The sequence below is a fragment of the Rhea americana genome, unplaced genomic scaffold (assembly GCF_003343005.1).
Source record: "Rhea americana isolate MKP2758 unplaced genomic scaffold, rheAme1 scaffold_13, whole genome shotgun sequence".
Lineage (NCBI taxonomy): Eukaryota > Metazoa > Chordata > Aves > Rheiformes > Rheidae > Rhea > Rhea americana.
This window is the reverse complement of record NW_028185372.1, coordinates 738,606-757,578: the sequence shown is the minus strand read 5'-3', so window position 1 is coordinate 757,578 and position 18,973 is coordinate 738,606. Positions and strand designations below refer to the sequence as shown.

At 35.1% G+C, this 18,973-nt stretch overlaps 1 protein-coding gene across 3 annotated transcripts in view; it reads left to right on the top strand.

The window, feature by feature from the left end:
* Window positions 1–18,436, top strand: part of ZFR (zinc finger RNA binding protein) — a 41,884-nt gene extending 23,448 nt beyond the window's left edge. For 2 of the 3 annotated variants that reach the window (XM_085326294.1, XM_085326293.1), the window contains exons 11-20: window positions 703–848; window positions 1,236–1,398; window positions 3,107–3,312; window positions 3,648–3,798; window positions 5,258–5,399; window positions 10,387–10,484; window positions 11,305–11,400; window positions 15,075–15,186; window positions 15,292–15,389; window positions 16,044–18,436. In XM_085326294.1, coding sequence (XP_085182420.1) covers window positions 703–848; window positions 1,236–1,398; window positions 3,107–3,312; window positions 3,648–3,798; window positions 5,258–5,399; window positions 10,387–10,484; window positions 11,305–11,400; window positions 15,075–15,186; window positions 15,292–15,389; window positions 16,044–16,223 — 1,392 coding nt within the window. In that variant the 3' untranslated portion in view covers window positions 16,224–18,436. Of the gene's footprint in view, window positions 1–702; window positions 849–1,235; window positions 1,399–3,106; window positions 3,313–3,647; window positions 3,799–5,257; window positions 5,400–10,386; window positions 10,485–11,304; window positions 11,401–15,074; window positions 15,187–15,291; window positions 15,390–16,043 lie in introns of those variants that run through there. The other variant, XM_085326295.1, reaches the window with a different exon arrangement.
* The last annotated feature ends 537 nt before the right edge of the window (window positions 18,437–18,973 follow it).

Genomic DNA, 18,973 nt, shown 5'->3' with positions numbered 1-18,973 from the left:
ATAATAGTAAGTTCTTCTGTGTCATTTACCTGAATTACGAATAGTATGAAATGGTGCCGAATGTTTTTGGGAGACACCACATGGGCCCTTTATGGAGACATTTGAAAATCACATGTTGCTGGTTTTATCAGTCATAATTGGAGAGACAGCTGTACCAACATACAGTGTGCATTTTGATCATTGTAGGATTATATAGGAAGAATCTTCTCTGGTCACAGGAGATGCAGGAGGCTTGCATAATGGTGAAAAGAATGAAAGAAGAGAGAAAATTGCCAAATAAATGTATTCGGTAACTCATATTTTTGCCCATGTATAAGGGACCCTTGAKGAACAGGGCATCAGGAAGTACCTTGCAGTTAAAATGTTTGTTCAGGCTATAGAGTAGGCTTTCTAATATAGAATTAACAGCAAACTACTTAACATTTTGTGTAACATTTTATTTTAAATTACTTTGTTCTGATATAGGTGAAGAGGGCATTTATGCTATTTGTAAATATTTTGTATTTGTTATTTCTTAACTCTAAAATAATTGATACGGATTTTTTTTCTTCAGCTACTCATTCAGTGCAGTTTTAAAACTGCATTTCACTCCTCAATTTTGTTGTAAACTAGTTGTGTTTAAGTGTGTCAGAAAACTTCTATAACAGTGAGATGATGTGAAGAGGAAAGCAAACATTTCATTCATTCATATTTCTGAACTAGAAAAAAGTAAACCCAGACTTACAAGTAGAAGTAAAGCCCAGTATTCGAGCAAGAAAAATTCAAGAAGAAAAAATGAGGAAACAGATGCAGAAAGAAGAATACTGGAGAAGGCGAGAAGAGGAAGAACGCTGGAGGATGGAAATGAGGTAATGTATACTGTTTTATCAATAAATGAGACAAAGCTGCAGTCAGGTTACCTAAATCAACTCTGCTTCTGTGATTGGTTCTTTTGAATGCCTGTTGCAGGAACTCTGTACTGTCTTGTTTTAAATCCAGTTGTTACAACTCCTCTTTTTTTTTTTTCTTTGCTAGTATTCAGTCCCTCTGAGGAATGTGGACTTACTAGAATTATTTTACTATAAGTATAGTCTTGCTTTCAAAATAACCATTCATTTGACTTATCTTGTGGAGTTTGCTGTTATTTSGTAGTGACTGCTAGAAATGAGTTGGTGAAGAACATCAAAAATGCATTTAGAATGATTGGAAATATTTAGCTGTTGTGTAAAGAGAACTGTTTTGTTCTAACTCTTCAGACGATATGAGGAGGACATGTACTGGAGGAGAATGGAGGAAGAGCAGCATCACTGGGATGACCGTCGCAGAATACCAGATGGAGGATATCCTCATGGCCCTCCAGGACCTCTGGGCCTGCTGGGTGTTAGACCAGGAATGCCTCCTCAGCCCCAAGGGCCAGCTGTGAGTTTGTTAACTTGAAAACTAAAAATAAAATAATATAAAAAAAAAACTAAAAAAAAAAAAAGCTTATTTATCAGGAGGCATAGTTAAGAAGTATAACTTATTCAGTGCTGCTTAAGCTGTTCTTTAGCTTCTTAAAGCATTCTTTAATAAACTATTCGGAAAAATGAAAATGTTATATGCTAGTAAAACTGTATGGATGGGCTGGTATTCCATTGTAAGCCCACTTATATGATGGGSAGTAAAGGATGTGTTGAAGACAAATATTGATTCTTCTGAAATACAAGTTGTTCTGTGTAATTGTCTACCAGGTCTTTTTAGTTAACTGCGTGTGCATTAAGTGTGGACAACTGGATGGGTAAAAATGRCTGGGTGATTAGTCTCAGGATAGTGGGTCATACTTTACCTGGAGGTCAGTAACAAGGGGACTACAACAGGTGTCTGTCCTAGGAGCTGTTTAGAGATGTTTGCCATCTTCTCAGTGAGCTGACAGAGGCAGTGGAGTGAAGGCTTACCAAGCTTGCAGTCAACACTAAACTGGGGGGAGCAGTCAACACACTCAGTGGCAGGGCTGCCATCCAGAGGGACCTAGGCAAGGCCAGAAGAATGGGCCAACAGGAACCTTACAGAATTCAGCAAGGATGAATGCAAATTGCTGCACCTGAGATGGAATAACCCCCTGCACCAATACAGGCTGAGAACTGACAGGCTAGGGAGCACCTCTAGATGTGAAAAGAACATGTGGACCTTCCTGGACAATAAGACAGACAATGTGAGCCAGCAGTGTGCCATGACAGCAAAGAAGGCTAACAACATCTTGGGCTCTATTAACAGTAGATGGAGGGAGGTAATAGTACTTAGAGTACCGCTCTAAAATACTGCATCCAGTTTTGGGCTCCCCAATACAAGAATGACATTGTTTAAATTGGAGTGGTTTAAACCAGGCCACCAGGATCGTCAAGAGCAGATACCATGTAAAGAGAAGCTGAGGGAACCGAGCTTGTTCAGCCTTCAGAAGAGATGTCTTCAAGGGATCCTAGTAGCGTACCAGAAACCAGTGGGATACAAAGTTGGAGTCGGACTSTTTTATAGTGTTAAATGGTGAGAAGGTGAGATATTGCTGGCTTAAACTGAAACAAGAGGTTCAGACTGAATACAAGGAAGCCTTTTTTCACCATAACAACAGAAACATTGAATACTGGTTGCAGCAGAGAGGTTGTGTAGCCTTCATCTTTGGAGGCTTTTCAAGACCTGACTAGATAAAGCCCTGAGCAACTTGGTCTGGTCTCACAGACCTGCTTTACATGGAAGGTTGGAAAAGAGACCTCCTGAGGTCCCTTTCTACCTGAATTGTTCTGTGATTCTATGAAAGCGGGTATGGATACTTTATTTTGCATCATTGAATAAGCTATTTCCCAGTAAACAGAAAGATAATAGATATTTATGCTGGGGGGAAGCAGGGAGCAACACACTTTTGATCCTGGGACTTCATCCTTTGATTTTGACACACTTCATGATTCTTCAGACTGATTGCTTGTGACTAGTGTTAAATTATTAAGGACACTTCAGTTTGTGTTGTGTTACGTATAAATGATCTGKTTTTTTTCAATATCTGTTGTTTAACCACAATGTTGAGTTTTGGGTCGCGTATCTTCTACAATCTTCCAAGTAAATACGGATTTCAGAAATGCACTTTTTCTCCATTTAGCCTCTACGCCGCCCAGATTCCTCTGATGACCGCTATGTGATGACCAAGCATGCAGCAATATATCCAACAGAGGAGGAACTTCAAGCAGTCCAAAAAATTGTTTCTATTACTGAGCGTGCTTTGAAACTTGTTTCTGACAACATGACTGACCATGAAAAAAACAAGAGCAAAGAGGGAGATGATAAAAAAGATGGCAGTAAAGACAGGTGTGTGTGTGTGTGTGTGTGTGTATATATATATATATATATAAATAAAAATATATATATAAATATATATATATATATATATATATAAAAATATATATATATATATTGTAAAGAATTTCCATCTTTTGTTTCTGAAGGCATCTTGTATTTTTCCTTGTATCATCCTCAGTGCTTTCAGGGATTCTGTTCCCTTTAAGTCTTGATATGGCATATGTCATCGTGGCCTCAAGAGTATGTGGAATACTCTGTTTTATGTCACTTCTCTATCTTCAGAATTATTTTTAAAATTTTTATATTATTTTAAATGCAATTTCTAACTGTAATTCACTTCACAGAGCTTTGAAAGGAGTTTTACGGGTAGGCGTTTTGGCTAAAGGTTTGCTGCTCCGTGGAGACCGAAACGTCAATCTTGTTTTATTATGTGCTGAGAAGCCTTCAAAGACATTGCTCAGTCGTATTGCAGAAAGTCTTCCCAAACAACTTGCAGTAAGTAGAGTTTAGATTTTGGATTCAGTTTTTTTATAAAGATATGTAAAAATCTGTCCTGAAGTCAAACACATTTGCATGGCTGACTCTATGTTTCATAGTTTAAGCTTTGTTTTCATTTTCTTAGTGCTTCTGTCCAAATTTCGTGACCATGCGATGCTTTTTGCTCTTTGTATGTTGTGTGTAAGAGAGATCAAGTCCACAAGTGTGGAGGTGTTTATGCTAGTGGTTTAGTATCAGTTGCTATTCAATAGATTTTGTTTAATCTGGAAATAGAAATTAGCACAGACAGTACTTTTTTTTGGTCCAGATAGTTATGACCAGAAACTAAGGTAATTTGTATATTGTTGCARCAGTATCAGGAGACTTACTGACTGAAAGTCACTACTCTGTTAATGCCAGTCTCTACTTAAATCTTGTTTCCAATTTGTATGTGTCAGTGGTTTGTAGTTCCACAATGAAGTTAACAAAGCAAGACTTGTAATCTTTTTTTGATATGACATCTTAAAAAAGAAAAGAAGGAAAACGTATGTGCAATCTTAGATGATTCAGTTGAATTCATGTAAACCATTTGTTAGGTTTTCACAAGAAATGAAAGTACAGAATAAAGTTATTTTTTCCATCACTCTCTACTGTACAAAGGCTGTCCACCATTGTATTAAGTTTTGCCATACCATCACTGTCTTKTTACAGTCTGGTAAAATGCTTGGCAAAATCAGAGTCATGATAGAAATATTAGCAGACACAGATTAGTTAGAAAATAATGTTAGTTTCACTCTTGTTCAAAGTACCAAAGCAGAAGAAAATTTCAAAAGTGCACTTTTTGGTCTTGCTTAATGGAGAAGTCGCTCCTCCCTCTAGTTGTGGAGGACACCTCCTCTGTTTGAGGAGATGACAGAGGTGCCTACAGCTTTCTCTTAAGGGTATTTGGAACTATTAAATCTAGTTGTAAGAAGCAGCTCAGAATAACCACCTTGTTATGCTTGCGCTAAACTCTGGTATTTAATTTGCCCTTTGTTCTCGTTGGAACATGTTGTGGTAATCAAGGATAGAATGTACTTAGTAATGCTCTGTAATTGAGAGTTGGAAAGAGAAGAATCACTGCAGCTCAGTGCTTTTTAAATGTACTTTTATGTATTAACACTGTCAAGATTCTAGTTATTTAGTTTAGTTTGTATATGAATTTCCTTTCTGGGTAATTTTTTTCCTTTTGCATGCTTGATGAAGTATTTTCATTATGTATTTTCAGTATATATTTTCATTAATGATTTGGAAACAGTATGCAAGTTCATATACATTTTAATTACTTAAACAGTTTTTCTTAGAATACAGAAGTGTCTCCTTCATGTACTTATATTGCATTTCGATTTCTCTGTTAGAAAGACTAGATTGAAAACAGTTTTCTTTTCCATACTGTTCTTGACCAAACGCTAATAAAAATTTGTTTCTCAATATTTAGGTAATAAGTCCTGAGAAATACGATATCAAGTGTGCAGTACCAGAAGCAGCAATAATTCTAAATTCATGTGTGGAACCCAAAATGCAAGTTACTATCACACTGACGTCTCCAGTCATTCGGGAGGAGAACATGAGGGATGGAGGTTGGGAAGTTGTTAAAGATGTTGCTTCTTTTTTACCTGTTTTCATACATTTATCTGTTCTGCTTAAGATGGCATTAAGTCCTGGAAGGCAACATGCTGGCACAACTTATTTGATGGAAACCTTGTTTTTCAGCAGCCAGTCTCAACAGAGAACAGTTGATTCAAATAAATGCTTATGTGATGCATTTATATGTATATATTTTTTTAATTCTGCATTTATGTCCAACCTCAGCTTTCTGGAAAAGGTACAAACTTGACTATTTTTTTCCCCTCTTATAAATTATGTGGAAAACTAAATATTTTACAGCAAGTGGCTATAAGCTGGCTTTCTAGAGCAGCCTTGCCCTAAGAGAAAGACTGTGTTTTTAGAAAACTAAATCACAGGTTTTGGGGTTTACACTGGATCAGTATTACTATCACTTGCACATTCCAAATGGCAGTGCCACTTAAAATGTGCATGTATAATACTTTTGATGGTACCAGTCCTTCTAACTTTAAAAGAYGATGTGATTTTTTCCAGCTCTCTGAGGTTGCTCTTCAGTCTAGAGTGCTTTTTGAGTATATTTAGGCTCCTGGTATTACAATCAGTATTTTATCCAACTGGCAAACCCAGAATAGTACGATGAGAAATGACTTTGTCATTGAACTGAAGCAGAAGGTGGAGCTTACAAATCGATTTACATTCCTGAAGTACGCAATTTCTCTGGTGCCAGCAGTGTTGCTTTAGGGTCTGTTCTGTAACACTTTCAAAGCTCCAAAAGCTTTTAAGCCGACAAGCATGATTAATGTCTGCAGTACATTGGTTCTTTTTGTTTATGGGTCAGATAAAATTAACTTTTTGTTTCCTTTTAATCCTGTATTTTTGTAGTTGAAAGATGGTGGCAAACAGGGTTCTGCTGTTTGACTATGAACCTACAAATAGGAAATCTGAGGCTATCTTAACACTTCTTATATGCAGGTTAAAAAAAATTGTGTGTGTATATGTATACATGTGCTTGTGTATATACATATTTATATAAGCCACAGATTTTTCTTTTATTTATTTATTTCATCTCATCATTACATGTCCTCTAAAATACTTGAGGTTTTATATTGCATTAGTAAACATTCTATAGCTGTGACTAGTGCATCATAAGCACGCAGTGTTACCAAAGTCATCCTATGTAATCAGAAAATTTCAAGATGTGTTCTCTAGTTCGGATGACTTTTCAAAAGTCTTTAAGAATGCTCTGTACGTGATTTTTTAAGCTGCATGTATCATTGCTAGCTATAAATGCTTTGTGCATGTACTGTCATACCCAACCAATTCTACTTATTTTTTGACAAAAACGAGTGTAACATGACCTTAATTTGTCTGTGCTGAATCAGACTTAGCATATTGCATAAAGTCATAAGGAACACTTTAACTTGATAGCTTTGTTTATTAAATTAGATATACCATTAAATGAAGTTACCTGTAAGAATAATGTTTATTTCTGTATGTACTGAGCAAAAGTGCAGTATTGATTCCTGTTGCAGTGCTCAATTTCAATGAAATTGTTCCTGGCCTGAAATTCTGTAGCATGGAGTAAAAATAAATTTTAAATGCCTACAGTCAATCCCTTAATATAAGCCTCCTGAAGGAAACAAATTGTATTTTTGTCTGACCCACACTTGAGTTAAAATGATACATTCTGAGTTTATTCACTGCTGAATGCAGTACTGCCTTTGGGCAAGCAAAATCAAATCAGATTTCTCTTCAAGACACTGAGCAGTATAAAATGGATGCGCATAAAAGTTTACTTTTGAAACTAGAGGAAAATAGATGGCTGAACTGCAAATTATTGCAGCAAATAAGACTTTATTATGAAGGTTGCTGCTTATTTGCTGCAGAGTAACAGTATGGGTTTGTGGGGTTTTTTTCTTACTGCAGATTCTAATGCTCTGTGTCTTACAATGGTTTAAAGATTGGGAGTTTTTTTAGCTCGCTTGGGGAGCTAGTTCAGGTGATAAGGAAGGCTTTACCGGAAGAACCAGTTTAAGCAAAGATGAGACTGAGACTTGCACGTGGAGTAGAATCATGTTTGATGTATAATAATACCATTACGTGATAAAAGGCTAAAAAATACCATGTAAAATAAAATTGTTAACCGCATAGCTACTGTTCCTTACAGTATTGTGCGTTTGACAGTTTCCCAAATCTGATATATTCAAAGTGTTCTAACCCCTGCTGTGGAATCCTTCCTTCAGCAAGCACAATGTGTATATTTATAAACACATATATGTGTGTGCGCGTGTGTCTTTTTTATCCTTAGCTAACAGCCCCGGTCCAAAGCCTTCTAGCAGAGGGACTTGATTCCTGTTAGGGGTTGCTGCCAAGACATCGGAAGGATTTTTGACCAAGGTTTTCTAAAGCTCAATGTCACACCTGCCATGCTTTACAAAGGAGGGGGTTTGGATGCATAGTCCTAGCATCTACTGTTACTTTGTGTTTATTTTCTTTCCGTCTTTGTCTCTCTCCTAGAATTAAGCAGTGTTCACACTAGTTTTGAAATAGTTGACTGGGTAATATGTATTTCACATAATAAAACTTAACAAAATTGATATACCTGTTAACTTTTAATGAAGAAGTAGTGTGGACACAGCATGTCTAACTGAAGATTAACCCCTTATTTTTAGGCTAGCAATAAATTAAGTTATATAGGGTAAGAATTTGCACTTGAGTTTTATAAATTAATTAAGCTTTTAACTTAAGAGGGATAGTAGGTTAGGAGTTTGGCTTTAGTTAAATAGTCTTTAAGGGGTTAATCCTGAAATGTGAAACTGATGCAAAAATCCACAGATTAAATTTTAGAAGAGTTTCCGTAATAAATTTTTAGTCAATTTATTCTCAGTGCAAAAGGTGCCTTGGCAACTTTCTACTTTCACAGTATTTTTAAGTTTCAAGGTTTTTCATATAATTTCAAATACTAATAGCACATTTCACATCTGCATTTCCAGCATTGAGTAGGCTTGTCTTCTGTGCACTTAAAATGTAATTATTTTGTAGTAAAATTATTTTCCAAATTGAAGTTTTGAAGAGCTAGAAGTCAAATAATTGAAGTCTCAAACTACGTAGCAAATTATTGTGCTTAAAAGATTGCACAGTGTCACCTATTTGCATATTAGTTTTTAGAAGAACATAAATAATTGATCAGGCTACTAGGTCCAACAAACTCATGTTTTTTGTTTTAAATTTCTCAATCTTACTTTGCCACTATATTCCTACTGTGGGTTTTCTCTAAATGTATTCCTTGTTTCTTACATTCACGTTGTACTTGTTTCATCAGCTATCTTGCCTGGCACTGCTCTTGTATAGGTTTGGGGTTTTTTTTGAATGAAATACCACTTTAAATGTCTTCATTTTGTCTGTAAATGCCTTGTTAGTACAGTTTTTCTTCATTCCACTTTAACAGATAGTCCATTATTTGAGTATCTATATGAGAAGATACTATTTATGTATTCTTATCAGCTTGGTTCATATTTTGAAATATTCCTCTTTTTTAACCCTATGCCAAGCAATAAAAATATCATTACTAAAAAAAATAAAAAAATAAAAAGAGCACCAATCTGAATGTAGTGCTTCAGATTAATCATTACATTGCAAGATTACAGCACCAACAGCACCATCTTTGTTATAGCTTTTTAACTCTTGGTATACTAAAGTAGCCTACTTCAATATTTTTATTTTGTATTTGTTCATAAATAGGTGATTTCCAAGCTTTTTCTCTGCAGCATCCTTAAAAGCTGCTCCTTGTTGGTATGTTTCATGAGTCTTAATATAGTCCTATAAAACCTGATTCTCTGACTTATCTAAATTTGCATTTTAACTGAAGTAAACTATCTTTATTAGTCCATTCCAGTGAAGTGAGTGTCACTGCGTGAGGTTTTCTGCTTGTCTCCGTCTGATGCATCACCAGTTATACTGCTGATATACRTTGTGTTCCTAGTCACAGCAGCCATTTACCATAAACAAATCAAAGAATTTTTGAAGTTCATCATTAATATCCCTATAACACATTTTTAAGTACCTGAARATACTGTTTCAGGTTGTTCAGTTGTTCCTGTTTCATTGATTAATCCACTTCAAAAAGGGCTTTTGGTCTCCTCCATTTAGTTTAACATAACAGTCAGCTTGGTATCTTTCTTTAGTCCTTTTTTGAAGATTTAAATGTACAAGATCTAGTATATGTTCTTTCTTTCAGACATTCTGCTTTATTTTTAAACTATTCTTTGCTTTTCTTTTTCATGCTGAAGTAAAATAGTCCCTTTTCACAACTGTCTTTGCATCCTAAGTAATGTTGGACCACACATCATGGGTTGAGGAATTTATTTACACAAATTAAAAGATATAGCACTATAAGGTGATAGAACTCTTAATACTGAAGAGCATTTCACATTCCTTTAGTCAGGTTTTAAAGCAAAATCATTTCCATTCTAAGATTAAATTACTACAGAAATAATACTATCACTAAACATTGAGCGCTTTTAAGATTTGTTTATGCTTAGTTATCTTTCTAGGACTAGGTCCTAAATAACATGTGACCATTCAAATTCACAACAAACTAAGTTTGAATGTTTCTACTTGGTTAAAGTGGATTTTTGTGTTCCTTCTGTCTTGTGTTCTCTGTGCTGGTGCACTGTGTCCAACCATCCTTCCTTCAGTATTTAATTTTAGGGGAAATGTATTTTTCCAGTGTTAGCTTAAATAAAGAAGTACTAAGTGTTGCATAATCTGCAATGCATTTGATAATATTCTGAGAGCTAAAGTATATTATGCTCTTAATCTTCATACAGGGTTGATGCCCTAATCTTAATTAAATGGATATTATAGAACACTTACATTTGTTGGTCAAGGGTTTAAGCTTTAAATGGCATGTGTGACACTGAAGCTACTTTAAGGAAGTGTCTTGCTCACCTGGTCAAACACCCATTCCTCACTGCATTTTGCCAATTCAATCCATTTTAGATGTAACCTCGGGTATGGTGAAAGACCCACCGGACGTCTTGGACAGGCAAAAATGCCTTGACGCTCTGGCTGCTCTACGCCACGCTAAGTGGTTCCAGGTTCGGAACATCATTTTACTTTCTTCTTGTAGCCTTATGAGAGATTAGTTCAGTTGCGATATAATGTTTAACTGTGTGAAAACACTCAGCGTTGTTCATGCTAATAATACTTAATATTTTTCTGGTCCCTAAATTTAATTGTAGCAAGTTGAGTATGGAGGAACTGCTCTATGCAGTTATTGCTGATTTGACATGATTTTTTTTTTCCAGTCATTGAGAAGGCGATGTTGAAAGCTTGACTCGCTTGGGGTGATCATATGTTGTATATTTGTTATATATTCCATAAGGCTGCAGAGTAACTTTGCTTTAAGTAATGGAATATGTGTTTAAAGCTTTGTGTTTAGATTTAAGACTTTTTTTCCTATTTCTTTAAGTGCAATAAGTGTAGGGAATGAAAGGTGAGAAGCAACTGTTTGGTTTAGTGACTTTGCATTCTGGCAAAGGCACAATAAAGAAACCAAACAGATTTCCTTGACCTTTCAGTCTCTATACCTACTTTTTAGACCTTTACTTTATCCTTTTTATTTCTAATATAGAAAAATACTGTATTTATTGTTACAAGTGAACATAGGTCAAAGTGTACAGGGGATCAAGAAATGTTATTCTTGTATAACCTGTGCACTTTGACTTCTACCACCTTAAATTACTAACCCTGTATAAAATACTGCTGTAAATGGCAGCTCATGGAATAAAGTTGTAGAATGATTTGTTTCCATCTTGCATCTGAGCTTCCATTGAACAGTGGTGTTTTAGTCTTTCAACAAGTCCTATTTGCTGTAGGTGCTGGGATTAATTAATTTGATTTTGTATTGCTCTCAAGGCTAGAGCTAATGGTCTGCAGTCCTGCGTGATTATCATACGTATTCTTCGTGACCTCTGTCAACGAGTTCCGACTTGGTCTGATTTTCCAAGCTGGGTGAGTAATATTCTTTTGAATGCACCTTTTTGAAACACAGTGCTACAAGTAGGGTGTTGCAAAGTGTTGCTACAGTTTGCAAGTGAAGACTCTTTCAAAAAATATAGGCTTTATACAACAAGTAATCTAGATTCCTTTTAACAATTTCATTTAATTTTCCTAAGTTTTGTCATTTGAAGCTGGATTTTTTTTTAAGGAATTTTCATTTTGAATTCTTTGTGGACAGCATCCTTATTCTATAGTTTAACACTTTTTCCTTTACATAAAGGGATGTAATTATTTCTAACCACCTCCTCTGAATTGTTTGGACTCTACTGAAACCTTTTTTTAAGTGTGAAATACACCTAGATAGTTCTGTGATGACATAGAGGCTACTTTAAAGAATAAGCCTCTGTAATTCTTGCAGTCATTGAGATGTTCTTTCTGCAAGATGAAATACCACAATACTAATCTGTATTAGTCTCCACGTAAGTATTTTAATTTGCATCACTTGGAAACTGATATCCAAGTTGTTCCAATTTACCTTTTGTAATTCTTGTAGCTGAGCTTTCTRAAAGCATTCTTTTTGCATTGACTATACTAAAAAATACTCTGCAGGAGCACATTTTGTGCTGCTGATGTTAAGTAAATATTCTGTCCATGGAACCAGGCAAAGAGGGTCTGAAATAACTCTGAAATAYCACACTATGGGGGGTAAGGTCCTCAGCACTGACTGTTCTGTTTCACAAACCGAATCCTATTGCACCATGCTTCTTCCCAATTTAGACTTCTTAATTTTGGTAGGAAGAGTACTAACATTGCGAAGATACTTTGTCGTTGGTGTTTGAATGAGAAATAARTTTTACAAGTGTATTAGGCTTGTGGAGAATTTTATTAAATTGCTTCTGATAACACTATTGATTGCCTCTGGAAAAAATGTAGAGCAGTTACACTTCTGGTTTCTAAATAGTTAACATGCATAACATACAATACCAGTTTCCTGAAAGATGCAGTGTACTAAACAGAAGGGAGAAGCACTTACGTGCCCTCTTCATTTCATGGTTGTGAATTTCCAAAGGGAAAAACCCAGCACACTTTTAGAAAACCATTCTTAAAATTGCTGCAACATACTACAGCCTTTCAGGTGCTAGAGGATGGCTACAAGCCCAAGAGAGAAATAAATGTCCTAGTAAAGTGCCTGGCTGCAGCACAAAGGACACAGTCTATTTAATTTACTCCTGTACTTTCTCTGAATATGTCAGGTGAATTAGGGTAGACTCATCCTTGATGTTCCTTTATTGCTTAGCATCAAGTTGATCTTACTGCAGAAGGTGGTGGTGAAAGTTATTACTTTACAACTTGATTTTCATCAGATCTTACATGTAAAAAACAACAATAAAGCTTTACGTAAAGTTTGTATATGGAAGGTCAAGGAGAAGAACGTTGTTGGGCTTTTTAGACTTCTCTGCAGTTATTGTTAGTACGTAATAGACTGTATATCACCCAAAGCCTCTAAGAAATACAGAATCACTTTTTATTCATACATAGTGTGTATACATACGAATCTTCTTTTCCATTCCACTCATTAATCTAATATGGATATACTCTATTGACATGACAGATCTGTTGTTTTCTGAGAGAGAAATAGGTGATTTTCTAGTTGCAAATCTGAGACTGACTAGACTGAAGGCAAATAGTGAGTAGAACAGGAGTAAAACTCGAGGATACTCACTAGCAACTGACTCATTCGTTCACAATGTGTTGCCTTTTATATATGGAGTTTTTACTACTACCACTAACTTCAGTTGTACTTGCGAGTGTTCCGCAAGTCTGATTACTAACTGCAAGTATATTGCAATAGACAGATCAGAAGATTACGAGAAATCTTAATAACTTAATGAGCACTGTAATTTCTTGATGTTGTATTGAGAGATGCTGTCAAAGGCAGCAATATAGATTTTGCCAGTTTTGTTTGCCTGATTCCTTAGAGCATCCTTTCTGTAGTATCCTGATGACTTTTCTGCGTTTTAGGCTCTAAAACAAATAGAGCAAGACTCRGAGAGCCTAGGTTGCCACACGTCAGACCAAGTATTTTCTGACTCCCTACCCTACTTGCTGAGTTGARCGCCCTCTGGAAAATAAGAATATACATGCTCAAATGCATGCTATATAAAGCATAATTTTTCAAGAAGTGAGATTTACCAGATAGCCATTCGAATGAAGAAAAAGGGATAAGAAAAGACACTCCTTTCCTATTCCTCACACTACCTACTCTAAGGCAAGCTCAGAAGGGAAGAGACACATGAAGCAGCGTATCAGGCCTAGCTATGTATCTCAAAAACTACACAGTACCAGCTTCCTTACACACTTAAAAATGTAATTTAGAGAAATTTTGTCAAGTATTTAATAAGGAACTATTATTCAAGGTTATTATTTTCAAACTTGAAATGCAGTCTTTCATGCACATTGTAATTCACGTCTTCCTTGGAGTAAACTGTGGACTTTAATGTGTTGTATTAGGATCCAAAAGAAATAGATTTGAGTAAACACAAAAACAGGAGATGTATTTCCATGCTTTTTTCATGCTTTATTCAGCTTAATGCTTGAAAATAACTAAATTACTTTTGTGAAACTTGAACATTTGTTCCTGAGTATGAAAGTGGGAGTGTGGAAATGCCACCCCTGAAAATTAACATTTGTTTTTCTTTCCATTTGAGGCCCRTTTAAATGGGCATCCTTAATGAAGACTCATAATTAACACTGCTTACAATTACTTGCATGCATCAGAATGGGCATATGCTCTTAGAAAATGAAAGTAAAAAGCAACATTTGAAGAAATGTAATGTTGGGGGAGAAAGGAAGGGGAAACAGGGAAACTGCTTGAAAATGAAACTTACCAAGGAGATGATACTAAAACATGACTTTAATACTGGAAAAGCTAAGGAAAACTATTCTTTACTATTGCAAATATCATTTATAGTTTTTTGAAAAAAAAATAGCAAATATTTAATAAAAATAATGGAAATACTGAAAATTGAATATTTAAAGTAAACTAATCATTGAAACATTTTGATTAATATGAAATGATATGTAAGTTTTAGAGAATCTGTTTATTGGCAAGGTTTTCTACATGTGTTTTAACATCCAAGTATTGGTAGCATTAGCCTGTGTTTGGGAAAAACTTGCGGTGAACTTGTTTTGCTGAACTGAAGCACTATTAATTTATTTAGCTTGAAGAATAAGAGATCACTAAATTTTCCATGCTTTGATTTTTTATATATTTATAAAAAATATTTTTCCGTGTAGCATTTTGTTAGTTTCATTGGATATACTATGTGCTGCGGTTTGTTCATGTGGCTGGCAGATTCAGATGACCCACCATGTTTCATGCTATCTCACAATGCTGTCACACTGTCAACCTGCATGTATAGGCTACTACTGTATAGATTTCGTCACAAGTTGTCAAAGCATGTTCACGTTTTGTAGAAAAGAGGCATATCAGTAACAGTACTCCTTGTTAATTTGTGCACTAAATTTCTCTGTATTCACCTTTCTAAAATTTTTTTTCCATTTTAACTCTAACTGTTCTATGATGTTTAATGTTTATCAAAAGAAGCATCTGCTACTGTTGTTTAATACAAAACTTGTTTTAGTCAGGCTTCTAAAATAGATGGATTTTCTTCTTGTTGGTCTAGGCTATGGAGTTGCTAGTGGAAAAAGCAATCAGCAGCGCTACTGGACCACAGAGTCCTGGGGATGCACTGAGAAGAGTTTTTGAGTGTATATCTTCAGGAATCATCCTTAAAGGCAAGTTGCCATTGTTCAGTGCGTATATATTAAGCCTTAACTAATGTAAAATATGTAATCTTAATTAAAATAAGGAAGAGATACTAACTAGCCTAACTATTGTAGGTGGTCCTGGCCTTCTGGACCCATGTGAGAAAGATCCTTATGATACACTTGCTGTAATGACAGATCAACAACGAGAGGATATTACTTCAAGTGCACAAGTAAGGAAAATTTCATGAAGTAACTAAAATTGACAGCAGTTATTTTTTTAATAAAAATGGGACTGTGTGGTGAACATGATTTTTCCCCTTTTTCAGAAGAATATAGTCCAGTCTTTCACGTGGTCTGTCTTAAGTTAGACAAGCAAGATGTCGCAGAAGAGGATGCAGAGTAATACTCTGTTTCGCATTAAAATTAACATATTCTCCTGCCAAAGTTGGAGCAGTGATCCCTGCACTCCCATCTAGACTGACCCATAAAGATGCTTAATGTACAATAGTACATTATTAGATTTAGAATTATGTTAATTACGTTACATTTAAGATGTTATCACTCCTAACTGGTTTTTTTGATCCTTTTGCTAAGGGTTAGTTACAGGTAGTAGTCAGTGGAATGTGACAATGACAACCCTTGGGTGCTTCAGTGCGAGCCCAGCAGCTAAAACTCACATACATCATTTTTAAGCTAAGATGCTGGAGTTTTGTACTGAAGCACTGACTGTATGACATCCACAGTTTAACATGTTGAGTTTGGGGGCAGGTAGAGGGTGGATAAAAGAGACAGGTAAAGATGATACCATCTTATACCTAACAAAGTTCTCAGAATTAACATTTGTATTTCTAATAGAAATTTTTTTTTCTCTGTGTTTTTTCCAGTTTGCACTGAGACTCCTTGCATTCCGTCAGATACACAAAGTTTTAGGAATGGATCCATTACCACAGATGAATCAACGTTTCAACATCCATAATAATCGTAAAAGGAGGCGGGACAGTGATGGGGTTGATGGATTTGAAGCAGAGGGGAAAAAAGACAAAAAAGATTATGATAACTTCTAAAAAAAATATTTGTTGTCAGTGCTAAGACTGAAGGTGATAAAAGTCCATTTGTTGCCTTGCTTTTATTTCATTCATAATAATGTCTGTTTAAAACATCCAAAAACACCTAGGGAAATTAGGTTTGGAAGAGAACAACCTACCTCTTCTTTAAGGTTCGAAACATTTTAAAGGATGTGCTATATCAGACAAATTATGGATGGAAAGACTACAAATGGAAATTCTGTTGTCATTGGAAAAAAGAACGTTTGAGGTTTTTTCCCTCATTGCATTTTTCTTTAAATGTGTTGCTAACCCTAGTAACTTTTCTTCTTCTTTTGTCCCTTTTTTTTTTATTATTAACAAGTGCGTTGTCTTATCTTGACTGTATTTAATGCAGCATTTGTGCTTCTGTTGCTCTATGTATTTTGACATTTTATTTAGAAGGATTTTTGTTTGCCTTTGACACTAGCTGTATAAGTTACTTTGTGTTAGGTGGTATAAACTGTTCCCCTCCCAACTAATATTTTACAGAACTTTTTTTTTTTTTTTTGTAAAGTGAGACTGCAGGATTATGTTTTTTTCTAAATGTGAAGGGGTTACAACATATAATTATCCTGCCATTTGAGTGCTCAGAATTAAATGTTTTGCCAATCTTGTGGCATTTGTCTCCTTAGTGTGATATAACGGTGTAATTAAGACAAATTTGTGTTAATCTAATCAAGTTTGCTGTTAGTTATGCATTAGCAGTATAAAAGCTAATATATACAGTATGGTCTTGCAACAGTTTTAAAGCAGCTGCATAATTGATCAAAGTTTGCATGATGTTTTTGTTTTTAATAGAAGGGCTTTTAAAACTATCATTTTAGGTTAAATGCGTAGTTCTTTGTATGGTTGACTTTGTGACATAGCAAGGCCAAAAAAATAACTTTCTGAATTTCTTTTCTCGAGATACAAGCAGAAGTGGGCATTTCCCATTTAGACAAAGTTGGTTATTCTTTTCAGTCAACTTTGTCGATGTGATATTAATGCCTCTCAGCCCTTAAAATAAATGTTTGTCATATCAGTGCCTGTGAGGTTATTCCTTATAGCTATTCCTGTATAAAATTTCTGTGATTTTTTTTCAATAATACAAATTTTAAAAGTGAAGTATTACTGACAAAGTGAAGGTTATCAAAGAAAAAACCCAGAAAATTATTTCATGTGGCCATAGTGTATGCTTATGTCTCTTTCAAAAAGCTAAATATAGCAGTGGTGTAAGTAAAGTTACATCATACTGTTGATGTATGCTCTGGTACACAGATGTGATTTGTTGTCACAGCACTACAGTGGAATACTCAAAAACTAAAATTTATTAAACAACTAAAATTCATTATACCCTGGAAACTGAAGTTTCACTCATTGTTTGATGTGTACTATGCGTTGTTGCAAACCCATAAAAACACACAGATTAACATAGACTAACATTCCTATAACTACTTTAACGATGACTGTAGGAGAGTATCAGACATCATAAAATTGTTTTTTCTGATACGATTTATTAAAAAACATCTTTTGTTCCAGTTTGAGGTCGAATTTGTCTTTGACCAGTTTAACAAATAACTATTGGGTGATATTTTTGTTTTGCAACACTCATGGCTAACAGCAAGGGCCTGTGGAATAGAAATACAATATTTTAGAAAATAGAGGAAATCTTAAATATCTTAATTCAGTATTCTCTGAGCATCAGAATGCATTTTTTAAAAGGAATGGGTATTAGTGGTTGGTAAAGAAATGGAAAGCTTTCCCATTGTAGAAAAGTTTTCTTAAACTTCAGTGTCAGAAGTACAGTAATTAGCATATGCTTTGAAATTACTTTAAAAAAGATTACACTAGTTTCTGTTGTCCAGCCTTGATGCTTAGCTTCCATGCATGCATTTGCTCATAATCTTTTTTTTTTTTTAAGACGAAAATGTCTTGCTGTCATCATGTATAGTTAGCCATTACTATTTATTTTGAAAGCTACAGGTGCTATTCATGTGGCTAGTTCAACTCCAGACCAAAGTTCCTTTCCTCGTAAAGCATACTTGTCTATTCAGACATGTAACCCTAAACATTAGGATTAAAAAGGTCAAAGATGTATTTTGGATTTCCTGTATTTTTGTTCTACTGGCTTCTATCTCTTAACCAATTTCTGGATCTTTTGAAATATTGTATACTTAAAGTGATTCCACATTAAATATGAAGCTGTGACCATGGTTGTTGCRCTGTGTCGTGGAGAGTGAATCTGCAGTTTCTTTTGTTTTTCCTGCCCATTTTTATGGATTATTTTAACTAGGTAACTTCTGACTTCTGTAAAGTTAAGAATGGAAAAAAAAAATAAGTACAGAACTAGCTTTAACTTTAAATATTGCAATATGTGCTTAGGAGGGCAAAACTAAGGCTAGATTTCAAGCAAACAATCATTTTAATATTCTCTGTTTTGATAGTGCTAGCATTTCACATATAAGCAGTTATTTACCTTTTTTATTTAGCAACATTGTACATGGTAGGTCACMAAATGCTAGACACCATAGTCATAATCTACAAAAGAGAAATGTACAGAGCAATAGTTTTCCCCTCAATGCTCCCCTTGAAGGAACAACCCTTGAGAGTGGGAGCTGTGCTGCTTTGAAGCTTTTTCAAACTTTGACTTGTCTGCCTAGTTCTTAAATGTGTCCTATCTGTACATATAAACACATCCACACTGYGATCTTAATGAGCAGTATGGTTTCACATAGGTCCCAGCCTAGAGG